The 19,824-nt window shown below is 38.8% G+C and overlaps 1 protein-coding gene across 15 annotated transcripts in view; it reads left to right on the forward strand.

Annotated features, from left to right (window-relative positions):
* Positions 1–19,824, forward strand: part of PPP2R2C (protein phosphatase 2 regulatory subunit Bgamma) — a 205,069-nt gene that overhangs the window by 126,777 nt on the left and 58,468 nt on the right. For all 15 annotated transcript variants that reach the window (XM_065060500.1, XM_065060496.1, XM_065060503.1 and 12 more), the window contains one exon: positions 19,555–19,652. In XM_065060500.1, the coding sequence (XP_064916572.1) occupies positions 19,555–19,652 (98 nt within the window). The remainder of the gene's footprint in view (positions 1–19,554; positions 19,653–19,824) is intronic.

The raw sequence follows: 19,824 nt of genomic DNA on the forward strand, positions 1-19,824 counted from the left end.
TGATCTCTGCAAGTCAGAGACCAGAAGCATACATAAAAATCCTGGAAATTCACGTGAACATACTTAATATTACCCTTGTCCTATGCGCCTATTCAGGTGAGAGAAATTAAAGGATGAGGAAGCACTTGAATGCACAGGTCTGTAGACAGAATAGCAATATTAATGGGAGTGATAAAGAGATTAGGAATCAATGATGAGCTTTATTGCAAATCTTATCTGTATGTTATTTCTTTATATTAAAAAAACCCCTGCATAACTGTTTTTGTGTTAAGTTGCTAGACTGATGTAAGAAGAGAATACAGCTGGGATGTAACAGAGGTAGCAGTAAAACCAACCTTTCATTGTCCTCTTAATATATTTAAATTTAAAAGGTTTGTGTTCAGAACTACTATATTAAGAGAGTACATGTTATGTCCATGGCATGTGGTGTCCCAGCTCTGCCAAACAATGGCAGGTGCCAGAGTGGTCATGATCTTCTGCCATCAGTCCTCTGTCTGCAGTCTGAAAATACTGAAAAGCTTAGAGCCTGCTCCGGTACCGTTTTACCCTTTACTACCTATTGTATTTTTTGGTATCTAATAAAGTAATATGAAAATATTTCACAGAAACTGACTGCCAAAATTTTCTCATGCCAGGGATTACAGTGTTTTGTTTTGAGATGATGTCCTTAAGTCAGTGTCTGTGTTCTTTAGGTTTTTGATAGATTGTGTATATTTCCTGATTTCAGTGAGTTCTACTGTTGCTCAATGCATTTCATGTAAGACCATAGCAATAAAACATGTATGAAATTATACATGGATTTAAGTTAGATCTTGACAGTATATAAATTATTGCACAGACTTCACCTGAGGTAATTTCAGAAACCATTATCTGCCAAAACTATCTTAAATCACGTGACAGTGTTGTAGAAGTAGCATGTTTTGGGGCAGAACTTCCAACCTTTGAGCATATAACGAAGAATTAGAGGAAAGCAGATGAGGGAACAAGGGAACTAAAATGTCATCTATTTGCACCCTGTTAAGTCCACAAGTGGGTCTTGGTGCTGCTGCACAGCACGGGCTGGGTGGCAGGCAGACTGAGAGGAGAAAAAAATAGCATAACGGCTTGTTTTAGGCATGGTGTTTTGTGAATTTATGCATTGGGAGACTATTGACTATTAGCTTTAGGATGATGCATAGGAGCTTTATATATATATATATATATATATATATTTAATATTTGGCCTTTGAAGTGAAGGCTACCTTGAATTGAGGCTGTCTTTTACTTGGGTCAGTGCAACATACATCATGACTACGAGCAGTTAGTTGTGTCTTCTCAAAATAAAAGGCCTTGTGTTATTTATTCACTTCAGTGTCACAAGAGTGTATGATGCCTTATAGGTGATTAAAATGAACATGCCACCAGAATCTTGTAACTTTGACAGTGCACAGCAAGAGGTGACAAAAAAAGGCAGATAAGTACAGGAAGCTTGAGGGTTACAGTGCAAAAGCTCATGAAAATGCTTTCATATACCAATAAAAGCTTTCACTTATGCCTCACATATGTTTCCTCACTGCGTGTTGCCTGTGTGTCTTGCTGGTTATTTGATTTTTGGTTTTGTTAACGTATTCTACTCGCAGACTTTGGTCCTGATTTTGTTTCCCTTGAAGTCCTAGTGATTTAAACAGTGTTGGATCAATCTCAGTAAGCAAAGACTGTTGGCATGTGGCAATGAAGAAGCTGGCAGTTTAAACTTCTTCTAAAAGGAAGTGTTTTGTTAGAATGAATAATGAAGCACCCTATAATTCTTGTTGTTAATGTAATAGGTGTAATATTATGTACAAGAATAACACATGCTTCGTTGTAACTACCCAAAGTGGAAAGGTTTGCTGTTCTTCACGATAGCATCCCACTTACCTCTGCGTATCATTTATCCAGAAAAATGTTTTATTTTCCACAATGTTGAGATTATTGTTGTGAAGATATGCAATTGTTTTGAGATGGTGGTTGCCTATTTAGTTAGCTCTTTCTGTCCCAGTTAGTGAACTTTTGTCATAATAAGTGCTCATTGTGGATGAGTGCATAACTGCCTACATCTCACTTGAATCCTATTGATATCGTAGTCTCAGTGATATTTTGGAGTAAATTCCTAAATACTTAGTATAGAGCATTGTTATTATTAACTTCAAGTGTGATGGTTTTCGCTTTTAATGAGATTTTTCTTGCTCTTGTATCATAAGAAAATGGCAAATGAGTACATTTGCACAAATTGATGCTTTATCACGTCTTAAATGTTATGCCTCTAGTATTAAGCCTCTTGCTTGTGTTCCATCTATTCACTTTTGTCCTTCTGTTTCTGCCATATCCTTTTAGCAGTATTGTAATTTCTTGTGAATTTATGTGTAATAATGTTTAATTATTCTAAAGGATTCCCATTAGCTTGATGCAAATTTTGTTTGTGGGTTTTTTTTTTTTTAAGTTTAAAATAATTTAGACTAATGTGCTCTGCATTGGCAGAACATATTCTCAAATGCATAGGGCAAACAGGATACATGTAGATTATATGCTGTGACATGTGGAGAGAGGAGCAGACAACTTTGACATTTGTGTCTGAGTAGCAAATGGTAGAGTCTGGCTTTATAACACGTATATTTGTGTTATAATGTTTACACGAAGGAGAACCACAGAAGTGGAAGACAACTATTTCCCCTTCTGTGCAGATCCCATTATTTTCTGTGAAGGGGATTTGAGGGAGAAATTTCTTAACTATTCAGATACCTAAATATGCAGACCAATGGCTCTTGACAGCTGCAGAAATATCTGACTCTCTTTAAAATATCGTTAAACCCCATTTGTTTTTGTCTTTTTTGGCCCTTAAAAAAATACATCACTGCTGGTTTTGTTGATGGTCTATACCTAAGAAGCTCCAAACAATACAAAAAGATTCAGTGTATGAAACGGAAACAGATGTTTAATAAAATGTAATGAAATTTATTCACCTGTTTATGTGAGTGCTGCACATGTTTGATGGGTATAACTATTTATTAAACAGCTCGCCCATGTGTTGCCAACTAGTGGATTAAATTCTAGTAAGTCTGCTTATGTTGCTCGATGCTCATGAATATGAACATGAGTCTATTTACACCATTCCAACTGGGTTAAAATGTCAAAAAGATGTATTTTTGTAATATAAGTATCTCAATTCTTTTGACATTATTTTCTCTAGCTCATTTTATATGTGTATATTTCTTTTATATTATCATCATGATGGTATTAATTTGGATGTGCAAATTAGCTCTTCATTATGTTGTCATGTCAGCATCTGGATTCAAGATGTGCTGTTTCATAAGCATCACATCCTATTGCGTTTCATCAGAGAGTCCCCCTTTCCTAATCTAATTATTCATAAGGAACCTTGGGGATTGTGCTAATGGGCATCTGAAGCTATAAAGAGTAATGAAAGTGGTTGTGTTACTGCTCTGCAATTAAGTGTATATAGAATACCATTCATATAATTAAATTCAGAATTTTTACCACTCTTTTTCTCCTTTATAGTACATTAATTATTTCTCTGAAGTTAGAAATAATACTAATGGAGCTTAAGAGCTTTTTACAAGAGCTGTAGCATTTATAGTCACAAGTTGATTTTGGCTTTTGTTTTTAAAGGCTTTTGTCAAATAGGTAGCCAGTCATATGAAATTATTTTTATGGATTTTTCATATTTTATGTGAAAAGGTGGAGGATGTTTCTGATTGAGGCAAAACATGAACTGGTGGGAAGCTGAGGGGGGATGTGCTGTGTGTTTCCCATTTAATATTACGTCCTTTGGTTTGGCTGGGTGCAATACACATTATGCTGCTGCTGCTGGTAATGTGTATCAGCAGCCATTGCAATTTGTAACTTCAACATGACCTTTGGTCTGGGTTCAGTTTTCTGTCTTTGTTCATTTGAAATAAGTGTTTTGATGAATGAAGATAAAGAATTTAGATCAACAAGTCAATATGTTTTCCACTGATAATTCCATATTAATAAGGGCTGATGGTTAGTGTCTTTAAGGTCTAGTGACAATCTGATTGAGATCAATGACAGCTTTGCCTCACTTAGTTCAATGGGAGCAAGAATGAATCTTTAACCGGCAGAAAATTATGAACGCCAGTCTCTGTTCATGTGTCATTCAGTGTGAACAAGAGTTTTTATGGTGCTGTCAGGCTGAAAAAAAATCCTTTTATTTTTTGATAACAAAGCTGCATTTAGCTGAGGTAATCCCTAGGTAGCCTGTTAGAGGTGTTCCAGCTTTGTTATTCCCAACAATAGGGAATGGGGCCACTCGCTGATTCTACTTAAGTAATGGTTGCTGCTCAAAATAGCTTTGGAGACTGCTGTGCTGCTGAAATTCTGCTGCAGACACCCTGCATCAACCGAGTTGTCTTGAATTTTCATGTGAAATTCAGACTTTATTTTAATGCTATGGAGTACATGATATTAAATAGGTTGTGCAGTTCTGTTTTCCAGAACGCCAGTGACAGCCATGATGTTCCATGGCAATGCAGAGGGCAGGGATTGTGAAAGCACCCTCCATCTTTGGTTATACACAGCTGCTTGGGATCTCACCCCATGTTCTGGACTACCTTCCTTTTCTTGACCATAAAAATCCCCCTGTAATTTAAAAATTACTCATCTGCATAGGAGCCTACTGCAAAACTGAGCGGTAGCTTCATGAAACAACTCTTCCAGGATATCCTCTTAGTTTTCTTCGCAGGTACACACCAGGAGAAATGAGCTGTGAAGTTTGAATGAGAGTTTAATAGGTCCAGGTCCTGTTGTCCGAATGACAGAATGTCAGAGGGGGACTGACAGCTCTTCTCTAATCATCACTATAAAAGCAAAAGGAGAGAAGAAAGAGGGAGGAAAGTGCACAGAAAGCCTGGTCTCTCAGTTAGATTTCCAGATTACTTAGGGCTTTAAAGGTCAAACCCAACACCTTGGGTTAGTACCTCCATAATTACTAGGAGACAACCTTTAGAGCAGAGGAATACCATGCTTTTGGCATTGCTCAGCAAGCGTCTGCACTCTACATGAGTTCATGCTTTAAAATATTCTTAAGTTATAGCAGTATATTGGTAGGCCATCAATCTACCCTTGCAAAGGCAAATAAATTTTGCCTTTTGGAAGAAAAAGTTTTGTTCATCTTACTGTCTGGGCAAAATGCTTTTGGTGCGTGGTCCTATCAGTGCTCTGCAGAATCAGGTTAATACTGCTAGATTTTATACTGTGATTAAGGATTCTGATGGGATGACTGACAAATTTTCTAGCCATTTGCTGCAGCTGATCAATGCTGTTTCTATTTGCTCTTGCAGAAAACTCAGCATTGCTTTTGCATACATTCTAAGCATATTCTCTGAGATACCAGATATGTCTGAAAATCGGTAAAAGAAAACCTTTAATCCATTCAAACCACCTTTTTTTTTTTTCATTTTACAATGGTATATTTTAGATTTTTCTTCAGTAAATTAGTTTTTTCCACATTATTTTGGTTTCCTTTGATTACAGGGTAAAATCCTTAATTCTCTGCATTAATGTGTTAAATAGCGACCAGCTGAAATAACATTCTCATTGGCTATTGGTTGCTTCCTACTATCCATATTACTTTTGCATGTTTGTGTTTTTCTATGTAAATATGAAAATAATTGTTTAGAACAATAAAAGATCTGATTTTGTGTTCCTGCCCAGTGTATACATATTTTTACTATCAATAGACAGTATTTCTGGATATTTATCTAAAAATTTAAATAAAGCAAGCCTCTGCTTGAACCTCACATGTGGTAAGTCATTGCTTTCTTAGGCTTGACTTGTAATAGTATTCTTTTGTTCTTGCACTTCATATACAAATTACTATTTTAATGATCCTTAAGTTTAATTTTGTGCAAATCTGATATGGGGGAGTTGCTGCCCATTTCATTGTCAAATCAGTTTCTGTCTCTCCTTCTAAAGCCAATTTCCACACACAAGTTAAAATCCCTTAGATCAAGAATATGCTCATTTACAAAGATTATAATTGATTTTTTGGCCGTGTTTTTAATACTTTGCACTGTAAATGACATCCCAGTGGAGCAAAATCATCATACAGATGTTTGAAAGCTCCTTCCTGCCGAGTATGGTAATTGAAGTCTATAAAGTGTTATCAGACTGCACATTGTTTCTAATTAGTACAAGGCAGTTTCTCTTAGCTTTGTGTAGTTTTACTGGCCTCTTCCCTTCATTATTTTACCAGCTGGCTAGTAAATCTTGTCAGTTAATCAAAAAACAGATGACAAGAATGACATTTTTCTGGGTGCTTCATAGTGTCTCGCTTTCCTTTATCAAAAATATCATTTTTTATATGATTTGATGTTGTCTTTCTGAAGCTTTCAGTATGCTTGTACCTGCAACTGGCCAAGTACTACTCTTACATCTTCTGAAAAACTCTCCATCTCACATCATCAGGAGAAACATTAATACAGCAATAAATTTATTTCCTCATAATAGGGCCTGTATGATAATGATTCTCATTTGTATAATTTCTGAAAAAAAAGAACTCTTTTAGTGACTGCTTGATAGTTGGATATTTATGGCAGACAGTTTTCCGGGTTATTCTTGGAACAATCAACAGTAGGATGGAAATGGGCAGATAAAAGAATTTTCTCTGTTGAAATGAGCTCAAAAATCTGTGCAAATTCACTGGGAAAATAAGTTTTGCTGCCTGTTTAAGCTTCCATGTGTCAGTGTACTCAGGTACAGGGCAAATCCTGAGGTTCCTGATGGAGGCTGGATTGTGCCTCCAAAATGTACTACCTCCCTCTAGTAGGTTAGTTTAGCCTAAAGCCATGTCCCTGTATTTCCTCATGTCTTTCTGCAGGCTCTTTTTGCCCTAAACAATCTGGGAGTTTATAGCACTTTAGAAGAGAAATATAGAGGTAAAGAATTTGCAGTCCCTGGCTGCTTTCTTCAGGCATCCATTCTAAGCATGCAAGACTGAACTAAGAGCTACCTCTCTTTGTGATAAGACTCTGAGGCGGGACTTGTGATGACTTTTGCTTTTTGAATAAGAAATTTGTATTTCTCCCTTAAGTGTGGTAAACACCTTATCTGAATATTCAGATAGCACATCCAAAATCTGTTATGGTGCATTGCTTACTCAATTTCATGTTGATTCCAATTGAATGATAGTCTAATAATGTAAAATTCCACATTTTGCTTGGAAATTGAGGAGCTTCAAGAACACCTATGTAAACAGCTAGCAGACAATAATTTCTTGAGCTGACATATATTCTAAGGCACAAGACTAATATTTAGAAGGCTGATCTGATCCTCTCTGAATTATAGCATCCTGAGGAAATAATTTTATTTCTACAAAATTTCTTTGTTTGGGAAGAAAACAATACTCAACAGTTGTTATCTGGAGAAAGCCTGTAGTGTAAATAATTATAGAACTCCTTACTGGTTTCAGAGGGATATATACTTGGTACTTACAATATATTTAATATGATATTGTTTCACACTAGGCCCTCTGGTTAGTGTGGAGTGCGTGTAGAAGCAAACCTCTTTCTCACATGAATTAGCTGCTAATTGTGCAAGTTCATACAAGGCTATTAAACTAAAACCAGCATGTATAATAATATCTGAGCTTATGTTCCAAGCCAAGTGCAGTGACATGTTACTTGCTGAAGTAAAAAGAATTTATGTGCTACTTTCCTGATAAGTATTGTGACACTTAGGGATAACAACATGAAATGAAAATGTTGTAGTGAGCCAGTTTGTTTCAGGGTTAAGAAATGGGCCTGCATGTGTCCCTTTCATGGCAGTTTGAGGTCGGGTGGCAACAGCAAGCTGGTGCCAGGCCTGCAGAACACAATGTCCCTCTCCGCTCAACCAGCCTTTGGCAAATTTTCCAGCATCTACTCTGCAATTCTGACTTGGGTAAAACTTTCGCCTTATCACGGTCCTTTGAACAACTAACCAGTGTGTTTCTCTACTGCTTTGCCTCAGAGAAACCTGTCAACACCTTTTCTCTTCATTCTGGGTTTAATGGAGATGTCAACATTGCTTAATGGAGGATGGTGAAAAGGTATGTTGTGTAGTTAGCTCTGAACATGGCAGCGTGTCCTGACAGCAGCGATGTCTTGGCCACGGTGTTGTTCTAACCCTGTTGTGTGGACTCTGATGCCATTTCAGCCAGTACCAGCTCAGCTATTCCTCTGCGCTGCTCTTCTGCTGAGCATAAATAACACCCTCATGCAAACAAAAAATTCAGAGGCATCTCAACTACATATCCATCATTTATAATTATAGTGGGATTAAAATAGACTTGAGTTGGCCTCATGCCTCAGAACTGCTGTATTGCAGCAAAGGCCGCAGGGCAATAATTACTGTGGACTGTGTTTTAACAACCACTGTGATTGTAAGGCGGGCTTCGAGGGTATTGGGAGGAGGTTGGAAGCCCTGCACTTCTTTCAAGGGCTTAGATGTCTAAATGTTATCTGTGTGGGCTGCAAATTAGCAGCTCTCAAACTATATGGCTCTGGGAGGCATGGCCTTGGGGAAAGTGCCTGTGGATTCATGAGCCATCACCATATGCTTTGAAGCCCTCCTGATCTGGGCAGGCTCTGAAGAAAATTCCTCTAGGTCTATCTTTGTAGAGGAGACAGAAATCTGACCTACTGATGTTTGTTTTTCCAGACAATTTATTTTAACTTCTCAGCTTTAGCGGTATGCTGGCAGAAGCTATATTTTGCATTTAACCTTTTGATGAAGAATGAGTGATTGCGCTCGGTGTTAAAACATGATAGGCATGGAGCTTTGAAGTCCATGTTCTCCAGTTGTGAACTCAGTGTGAATGGTCTGAGTTTCCACTTGTAATATTATATTATTAGATTGAAAATAAATATCAGGGCTGATCTATGTAATTAATGGGTTACCTGTGTGCTGCTGCATTCCTCAGAGAAGGAAAAATACCTGAAATTGCCTGACCAGCAAACTGCTGCTTTAGACACTGTCCACAGCATTTGTAATATATGCTGATCCAGTCCTGTTATGTAATTAATGTCCTTTGGGAATATTCCAAAACAGGAATGTTTATTTCCTGAGGCTCTTAACAGTGTTTGAAGTTTCTTTAACAGACACAGACTGGGGAAAGGTGCATTGATTTTTAATGTCTTCTGTTCTTTAAGTAATTTTTTTAATGAGTAATTATAGAAATACGATGCTTTTAAACTTGAGGGCAAATTTATTATTGGGTTTTGCACACTCCAGCTATCTTGAATTCAATCTTACAGGGCCAGGAGTTCCTCTAGTTCCTGACATAATAGGGGATTTAGCATGCTCTTCATTTTAAGCACATGAGTAATCCCATCTTTCCTCACATTTATTTCGCTGTATATATATATATGTAAAAGTAGACTTTGGCCTTTTGTGAACTGAATTTTATGAGATGAACTTTCAGAGCAATGTAAAATTGTTTAAGCCACTTTAAAATGTTTATAATTTCCACACTCATCAAACTTTAAAACAGTAGGGTCGATAGTGAAGTTGATACAGAACAGGTCATTTTTAAACCAGCTTATGAGCAGCATTTGGTGTTCTATTAGTAGCAGCAACCCATGTTAACACCAAAAATTCTGATTTTTCTGGTCTTGGGGTCATTATATGGACTGAAGAGATCTTGCTGCAAGCAAGAACAACTAACTGCATGATCTTCAAACTTGGCTTTAGTTTACACACTTAAGCCAGCCACACTACCTGGATAATTCTGAAAGATCACACACATTGATTTCAAAGGATGCTTAGAATGGATCTTATATATTATGATGTGTGTGATTTTCATCAAAGAAGATCTGGCAGAAGACTCCCAGAAGTCCCACAGTTATATTATCTTGTGACAGACCCAGAGGCAAATTCAGAGTTGTCAGCTGAATTGCCTTTGGAGCCTGCCAAGCAAACAGATGCTAATGTTAGATGAGTATCTACAGGGCTTGGCATGGAGCTCCCGTGACAGCCAGAAAGCCCTGTGTGTGACCTTTGCTTGTTGGCCCGCTGCTGGGAGTCACAGAGGAGATGCCCAGTGATGTACAAGTTAGAGCTGTATGTTGTTTATGGTATTTGGATGTAGTTTATTTGGATCCTGTAGTCAAAGTGTCCCCTCAGTAGATTTAAATACTGCCATCTACCCTCATACATTAAGACTGAGAGAAGCAAATGTGGTTTGTTTTCCCTGTGCTGGTTCTAGAGGCTCCAGAGCCCCTTGTTCCTTGGGAAGTCCCAGCCTCTGCCCACTGTAGCAGAAAACCCTGCTGTAATTTGGCATAGCAGAGTGTTGGTCTGTGTGCAGCATGGGTTCCTATGAGTTGCAGTCGCTAAGTATTAATGCAACTGCCTGAGTGAACTGGATGTTTGGTAGTGCTGTGACCAGGAGGCATGGAGGGGCTGGTGCCTCTGAGGGTGACATTCCATTGTTTCCAGAATGTCATGGCTGTGTGTGTGCGACCTGTTGAGAAGTGTCCCCGGCTTGTGCTAAGCCCTGAGCCGCGGTGAAGTGGTGTTTGAGGGAGAGCTATTTATCACAGCCAAAAACTTGTCAAGGTCCACTCTCAACAATAAACCAGTATAAGCCATAGCTCTGCAAAGCCCAAGAACGTCCTGAAGCTCTCTTTCATTTACTAGTGCCAAAATGGCTGGTGTGTCTCTGCTTTCCTTGTCATCACTCTGCACTTACAGACTCTGGCTCTAGTCCAGCTCCCAGCTCCAGCCCTTCATGATTCTTAAGATTATATCTCCCCTGCTTCACCCAAAAGCTCGCTCAGTGGGGCTTTTTTTTTTCCTTGGCTTGTGATCTAGTGAGGCTTTGTTTGTTAGGGCTCTATCAGTATATTCATTTAACAACATGCATACTCATTTGGACTGAATGCAGGAACATTTAAGTCTCTAGACAAGTGATTAAAAGCTTTATTAAATAGAAATGTTTTGCTGAGCCACAGCCTGGATTATCTGTCCCTTAGTATGAGTATAATCAAAACTGCTTCTCTGATCTTGGATAAAAACTCTGGAGGATCTTTTTCATTTTTCCTTTTGTGCAAAATGGGAGTGCTAACATTTCCTTACTGACTTCCTTGGGTGGCCGGGGGGTTTAATGCCAGGAAAGCACTTTGAACATGAGAACTGCTGTGACAAAATTACTGAGAGCTTTGCTCCTGGAGTTTAATTGCTCAGTTAAGGGGGTGGGGGGAAAGAATCTCAGAACCAGCTGGCAGTGAAATTCCGTTCAAGTTTGTATGTAATACCTGGGAAATAACATACATATTGAAGCTGTTTATTCAGGATTGATTTTAAATTTTGGATGACTTTTCTTTACTCTCTTATTTTTTTTGAAAACAATGATTCTTTCTTTTAAAATTCTAAATATGGGTGGGGTCTTTTGTCCTTGTTTTATCATAATGTTTTAGCAAATCTTGATGTTTGCTCGTTGTAAATCATTGCAATTATTCTCCAAAAGCACAACCAATTCTGACAGTGAAAGTAAAATGAGTGTATTTTAATAATTTGTACACTTTCCATTTTTGGTATTTATTTGCTCCAAAATGAGGGGTGAGGTTCAGAGTCTTTCTATGCTCTCAATAAAACCCGGTTGCCTAGCATTTTTAACACTTGGCAGCACTATTTCTAATCTGTTTTTTGCTGGCAGCCAGGCTGTGCAGCTCCTCGGTGGGAAGTACCATGGAGCTGAGCAGGGGCTCCCAGCTCAGGCAGGATTCCTTCTGCGAGCACCAGTTTAAACCCTGCTCTGGAAATTGTAAATACATAATGTGATGCCCATGGTGATTTTTTTCCTTTTTGCCCTTCAGTGTTGGTTGGTGAGAGGAGTGGACTGGCACGATTCCTAATTGTGCTGATGTCTATGAAGTGGAATGCTTTAAGCCTGTTACTGAATCCTTGGCTTAGATGACTGCCTCATCGGACAGTAAACCCAGAATAAAAGACACCAACCTCTGCCTGCGCATTTTTTTTCCCCCAGAGAAATAAGGAGAATAAGTTGCTAGCATGTGTTACACAGGGTCAGCTGTGAAGAAGCTTTTTGTGACTGTGCAATTTAGAAGCTTTCTGTGCATATATTTATGCTAAAACAGAGAATGATCTGCAGTGTTTCCTTAGTTTCAAGTGTTGCTTGTAAGAGCAGTGTTGCCAAAGGATTACCAAAGGTGAGAGGCTGAGTTTTCCAGTTTGATTAGGTTGAATAGGATGGAGGGTCGGTGCTGCCCCATTGCTGGCGGCAGAGGTACCTGCCAGAAGCAGAGTCCCCCCCGTTCCCTGTGAGTACACAGGGACTGGCGGTGCCGCAGCACCCAGAGGCTGCTCAGTTTCTGCAGGTGATGCAGTACCGCTATTGGGGAGCCCCTAAATAGGTACTGAAAGGAAGCATAGCAAGATTTTTAGCAGTCCACTCACTGAGTATTTCATATTATGAAGGCACAAGCACTTAGTGACTTTGGTAAGGATAATAGTAACGTTAATTAAGTATTCTGCAGAACTAACGACTGAAACTTTGCAGTCTCGCTGATCTAAGCAGGTCACCTTGAACTTGGAGAAACTGAAGTGCGTGTAAACTGAAGCCGAAGTTTTGAGAAATGTGTCCTAATTTTCAGCTACACCACATCTGACAAATGTTCCTTGACCTTATTTGCTACTGAAATGGTGGGAAACTTTCCATTTACCTCAATGGGCAGAAGGTCAAGTCTCTTTGCCTCTTCCTGGAGGCTTTGTACTCTGGGTGCCAGAACCTCTGAAATAAGAGCTTTAAGATTTTAAATAAGGAATAAAACTTGGAGTCACTTAATGAAAGCCTGAATCTCAGTGACTTGTATTCAGCGTGAAGTGTTTTTAGCATAGAGCACAGAACCCAGGTGATTCATATTTGTCACGTTGACAAAAAAAACAAAATCACATTGACTATGCTACAATAGTTGGGTGTTGTTTCTTGATTTTTCTAATTTGAGAAATATAGCTAGAAATCAGCATGTGGTTGAAAAGCTGTTGTAGGCATTTTCTAAGCTCTTAAAATAAATATATACAAAAACATTGGAGGAAAAAACAGCTGTATTAAAGATTGACGCTAGAAACAGTAAATACCAGTGGTTAGAGGTGCTCAGAGGGGGTGCAAATTTTGGATTTGTTTTTTAGATTCTGTTTCAAGTAAATTATCTCTTTGAGTGAGCACAGAACCTGCATTCAAATGTTCTGAATGGGAAGCTGCTTTCCTCTCATGATCAGCCAGGCTCAATGCATATGTGTAGCGTTTCTAAAATCCAAAAGTTGGATGGTTAAAGATGGAGAAAAGGGAAAGAGGGAAAGATTTGCTCAGTGCTGGTGAGGATTTGAGCCTAGGAGATTTTTACTACCTTTACTATTATTTACTACCATCCCCTGCTGAAGTGTTCAATGTTTCAAGCAGTGTTTCAGGAGCTTTTGAGCATTTGACCTTGTGGTTTTGGATTTCACATCAGGAGGAGATTGTTTTGCTCAGGAAGAAAGTTGATATTTAGCCCAATGAACTTCCTTGTTCTTGCTTGACAGGACTAAATGGAGCTGTTTGGATTTTGCCCTTGATGTATTTGTCCTTGCTAGCAATGAAGCCAGGCTCCAAGGTGACAGCTAGGAAAACAACTACATGGAGTGTAGTGGACACACATCTCTGGATTTTATTCTGTTATTGATTGATCACCTTGTTTCACCGATTCCTGAAGCACTTCCACTATTAGCATCTATGTTGAAAGTTTGCTTTGGCCAAAACCAGCTGCCTGTTGTGTTTTGCATTGCCCATACACTGAACATGGAGCAAACAGTGTTTTGCAGCAGAAACACTCTCAGGTTTTACAGCCATAACAAATGAGAAGAAAACAAACCCCAAGCCCAACCAACCAACCAAAAAAACCCACCACCACCACCAAAAAAAAAACCACCCCAAAACAAAAACAGACAAAAAACCCCCCACCAAAAACCCAAACCAAAACAAACAAACACACACACACACAAAAAACCCCAAACCAAAGCCAAACCAAAAAAACACAGCCCACACAAACCAAAAGATTTTCCAGGGTGATGCGTAGTCCAGGGGCAAAGGGGCAGATAGATCCTTCATTTCCATCTACTTCTTATCTTTTGCTGTGGCATTTCCTTGTGCTCTTTCATGCTTTCTCAAACTCGTGTGTCCATGTGCTGTCTCACATATGCTCTTTTGCTCCCTTTCTCATGCTGTTGCTCTTTTTAAATGTTTGTGTGCTCTTTCTCCTGCTCTCTCCATCTCTTGCATCCTTGCACTTTCTTTTTCTCTCATCTGTCCTCATATGGCCACCAGTGTACTGGCTTGTATCCTGTGTTCTTTTGGTGACTTGGAGAAGTGATCAGGTCATTTCTGTGTAGGTCAACAACTTGTCTTTTTTGCCAGTAGAATGGAGTTGGCTTCCTGGCAAGTTGGCTTTTAGTGTTAAGTTTCCGACCCAACCAGGCTGGACAGTGTGATGTGTGAGATTTTTGCATTGTGTTTAACTTGAATTTTGAAGGGTGGTTTCTGGTGTCATACAATCCCTGGATGCAAGACTGTGAATAACACTGCTGTGAAACAAAGTGAATGCACATTACAGAGTCTGCTGTTTCAAGTAGGAATTTTTTCTTGTCAGAGATCTCTCCACTAGTTATTTCAGAAAAGAATTCCTCTGACCCCCATAGCTTTGAGGTTTTGCATACCTTGTTTACTAGCTGCTTCAGGAAACCTTTGAAACTTCAGCTTAAAAATAAAGGTAAACAGTAGCAGAATTTTTTTCTTTCCTTCCACTCTCTTTTTTTCCGGTCCAAGTCTAAACTAAATTCTGACAACACAGCTCGCTGTTTCAGCCTTCCCTTCACATGAGGTACTGTAATACTGCTCCTCTTTTGTCTACTGTTTGTCCTTTTGTTTTACAGCTCTCTTTCTTGCAAGCTGCTTTGTTGTTCTATCCAGATTATGCTCCTCAGGGACTTTATATCAGTCTGACTGAACATTGCTTGCAGCCATGCCAGATTGCGCTGTGATCTTATTGGATTTCACAACCCAAGGTTAGGCCAGGTCAGAACTTGGTTGAAATAACGTAGACTACAAGATTGCCAGCTAGCCACTGGGAACAGGCATAACAAAAAACTGACCTAGATGCTGATTCAGTCAGTTTGGGCTGGCAGAGTTGCCATGCTGATTGTGGTGGATGTGATATACAGGAGAAGTTCTGTCCTGTTCTGCCTGGGAGGATTTCAAAGCTATTTTTTTCTTTTTAGAAAAATACTGATGTTAATTCCAGTGTTCTGGCTCATTCTAAATCCTTTAAGTCTCTATCAGGATTACACTGCAATTCAACAGAGTATTATATTCTGTGATCTTCTTTTCCCTCTACTGTTGTGTGATGTTGTTTGCCCTTAAAACTTGCTACTGCTGTCCAAGAAGCTGCATTTCTGTGCTGGGTGAAATGGTTTCAAAATTTTCTTTGCTTTTTCTTGAGCTTCTGAAGGAAAATAAAGTATACCAGGGCCTTCGAATGGAAGGCCCAAAAAGGCAGAAATTATTAGTAAAAGTAACACACGGGAAATTATAGTTAGGCATTTCTTAAAGTTGCTTGAGGTTTCTTACCAAAAGGCTGTATGAAGATGAGTATGTTCAGACTTCACTGAATGCATACTGGGTAGAAAATGACATGCAGTTATGCTGGAATACCCCAAAATGATGCAAAGATTTATTATATAGATAAGGCTTTCCTAATTATTCTAAAGGTATTTGGACCTCATGTGTTATATAGGAATAGGCAAATAAAAACCCTTAAAATAAACCTGTAAGAGGCTAGAAAGTGAACACTGAAAAGTATGTGATGGTGCCAAATAAAAGTCAGAATTAATCTGTGCTATGTGTACCAAACTTTGTTTCATCGCACACCACACAGAGCCTGAGGGAGGGCTGCTGCAGGGTTCCTTTGCTTTGGTGGTGGGAGAAGCGCAGTACCAGCAGCTGGAGATAACTTCATGTGCACAGATGTACATTGATAGAAATAGATGTTAGAAAAGCTGAATATATCTGCTTAAGCAGCAGCTGTAAGGTACAATATAGCCATTAAGCACATTTAAAGAGTGTAAATTGTGAAGCTGCTGAGGAATTAGTTGATGAGGAACAAAAGGACAGAGGTGACTGAGAGTCAGGGAATGAAATACTTCAGACTGGATCAGGAAAAACTTTGTCAGTTTAAGCTGCAGAGTAATGTGATGTCTTTCTGTGAATATGTAAGATTAGTCTGGAGAGTGAAGTCTGCAATGCATAGTACCTGCTGGAACAATTTGCTGTGGTGGGATGTGGAACACATGATCAGGTGTGTCCCACTTTGGAGTATTTTCATCTTTTCAAGCTTTTTGATCTGATTTACTCAGCCAGCCTCTGTGTTTTGAATGTCCAGCTTGTCCTTTTTTAACAGAGTGAAAATGTTGAACACCATGACTTTTAAATCAAAGTTTAAATATGTTTCTGCACAGACAAAATGGGGAATTTAAAAATGGAGTAGGAAGATTAATATTGGATGAAAGTTGGGATTGGAAAAAGTCTGATTGGAAACATTTGCCCGTTGGCATTGAGGTTACCCGTAATTGCTCTTAATAGGTAAATTATCTCTGTCTCTGATAATCCTAATCATTAATGCAAAGCTTGGCACTGCCAGCAGAGATATGGAAGGTGTAGTGCAAAGGAGGCTGGAAGGAGTCTTTCATCTCTGCCATCCCTTGCCAAGGGCTTACTGTACATGCGAATTCATCAGCTCTTCCATTGTCAAGCATTTATACATCCCAGAGAGGGTGAAATCTGGTAGTTAACTGCTCTGTGTGCTCAGGGGGCCGTTCTCCAATGGAAGAATCTTCAGGATGGGGCCATAGTGGCTGATGTTGCTACAGCACTGAAAAATATGTAGGGGAATGTTCTGCAGAAGGGTATGAAGAGCTGCTTTGATTGATTCTGTTCCTACCTCCTCTGTTTTAGGAGCCAGCCTAGCTAATCTCTTTATGAAAACAGCATGACTAATGTTCACCTGCTGAACAGATACGCTGAATGAGATTTTTTTTTTTTTTTGGCTGTTGTTTTCAGCTGTTATTTACAGGATCAATAAAAGTGATTTTACAATTCAAGGATAATTTTTTATCAACAAACAGCATAGCCTCTAAGGTTGGAATATTGGATTTGCTCTTTTTCAGAACAAGTTAATTTAAAAATGATAGGTAGTTTACAGTTCAGAATTAGTTTTTCTGATAGAAAGAAGGGATGCATCTGAAAGAAACACCTTGGGAGGGAAAGAGACAGTTTTGCCTCAGAACAACATAATTACACACTGCCCACAGATACTTAATGTTTTAGCTGCTTTTCTTTAAACAACGATCACTTAACTGCACACAATGTTTAATGACAAGTTCAATATAATAAAATGCAGAGCTGTCATCTTCTAACCCTGGTTCAATTACTGTTGAAGTCTGTGCAAGTTCTCCTGTGGACTTCACTAAGCATTTGCTGATGTCCCCTGCAAAGTGTGATATAATATTTTGTGAATGTTGTGACCATAGAGAAGAGTATTTCATGCCATTGTGGAAGTATTCCAGGCCACTAGCAAGTGTATTCACACATATAGGTTCAAATGCCATTCATTCCTTTTACAGACAGTTGTTTTATCTTCTACTGGAAGCACTACAAATGAACTTTACATGCCAGAAAACCTGATTAGATTTTTAGTTTAAAAAACAAAAACGCAATATTTTAGGTCAAACTCAACGCATCCCAAGCCCCAGATCATCACCGATCATAAGCAGAGTCTCACCACTCTTCCTAAGTACTCTAGTAAGACTAGAGCTTTTGAGATAATTACCTATAAAATACAGTCTGTGGAAGTCCACATAACAATCAAGTGCCATTCACCTGGAGAAGCTTTGGGTTCCTGTCCAAAATATTGCACCTTATTATGTTCCATTTTTCTTGAAGTCTACACATCCATGCATTTTATTCAGCAAAAAATAAAATTACAAACATGCTTTGATGCTTTGATTCCCTGTTCTTCCTTTATGTATGTAGTATGTGGAGGAAAAAAAGATGAAAGTTTCGTTGGTTGGTTGCTTTTTTTTTTTTTTTTTTTTTTTTTTTAGACAGGAGAACAATTTGTTGGTCAAGTTTTCTTGAAAAAAAAAAATATGAAGGGTATTCTGGTTTAGATGATGAATTGTTTATAACCTTCCAGTAAGAATCTGGCTTTTGGATGGCTGTCTCACTGATGAACACTACTGGCAATAGAATCTTTCTAACACTCAACTGCTAGTTTATTAGAAGAAAAATAGGAACAGATGTTTTCAATTCATAAAATGTATCAAATAAATGGTACATCCACTTGTTATTTCAGTTCTTTTGAATTTTAGCGAACTCATTTGGGTCTAGGTTTTCAAAAGAGCTTAGCCCACTCTTGCCTCATTGTTCTCGGTATGAACTGATGGATGATGAACGTGTTTGAAAACCACAGCTTTTTATGCCTAAAGGGGAGCTACAAACTACTGATGCTTCTAAAAAATCTGGCCCGTGTTTCTGATGAGTGAATGCTGATCATTATAGAGGATTCATACATGCAATCTCTGAGTAATACCCTGCATTTGTCTGTGATTTTATATATGATGGCTTCTTAATTTACTATTGCACTAGGCATTTAAATTATGCTAATAGTGTAGGATTAACTGTGGATTATGATGCTAGCATTTACTGTCATACAAACAGAAGAACCAGTTCTTTTGCCCCCACAGCCTCTTTCTCCCTTCTCATCCTGATATATAGTGATTTGTACTCAGACTGGCCTCAGGTTTTGATGAGTTCTCTTGTATAAGCTGATGCAATTGCTTAGGGAAAGGGAATTGTTAAAAATTAGAAAAAGAAGAGACTGGGATCTTTTTATCTTCTGATGACACATTTTTAAGGTGCTGAAATGATTTACCCAAGATCATTATTTGAATGTGCTCTTGCCAGCACTGCTCAGCGAGCAGGTCTGGTTTTGTCTTCATTCCCCTGTGGCAGGACTGGCTACACGGACTTTGCTTTTGCTCTCCTGGCAAAGCCAGGAGAAAGCCAGACCTAGGGGGTTATGTTAAAACCCTCACAAAGGGTGAAGAATAAATAATACATGCAACAGGGCTGAGAAGCTGATTCTTGATAGGGGAAAGAGCAGGAGACCAAGGCTGTTGCTGTGTCCAGTACTGAAAAAAGCTCCAGAGGTCTCCTCCACTCCCAAACTGCAGATGTACTAGAAACGCAAATTTGCCTTGTTATGTTTGCACTTGTTTCATTGTGTAGCACTCTCAGATTGTAATGGCATGCAGCCTGTTTGCATTAATGACTTGCTGTTGAATTCATCTGTACTCCTTCAAATCCCTCATTGTTGCATCTTTTGTGAAGTGCTTGGTATATTTCTAATGTCTTTGTGTTGTAGTAGCAGTCTAAAATTGGCCTTTTTTCTCTCTTTCCCCTCACAGCTGATATTATTTCTACAGTTGAGTTCAACCACACTGGAGAACTGCTGGCTACTGGTGACAAGGGGGGTCGGGTTGTTATATTCCAAAGGGAACCTGAGGTATGTGAGTTACCAATGTAGTCCTTAATAGCATGCTAAAACCTGGTCTTATTTTTAATTCCTTAATTGGATCTAACTAACAAACTTGTTTATAAGCTCAAGATTCAGTAAAACAGAATGTCCCCTTTCTGGAGAGGAAGTGAAAGAGGGTAAGGATCTTTTACTCCAAAGT

This window comes from Columba livia, chromosome 4 (genome assembly GCF_036013475.1).
Source record: "Columba livia isolate bColLiv1 breed racing homer chromosome 4, bColLiv1.pat.W.v2, whole genome shotgun sequence".
Lineage (NCBI taxonomy): Eukaryota > Metazoa > Chordata > Aves > Columbiformes > Columbidae > Columba > Columba livia.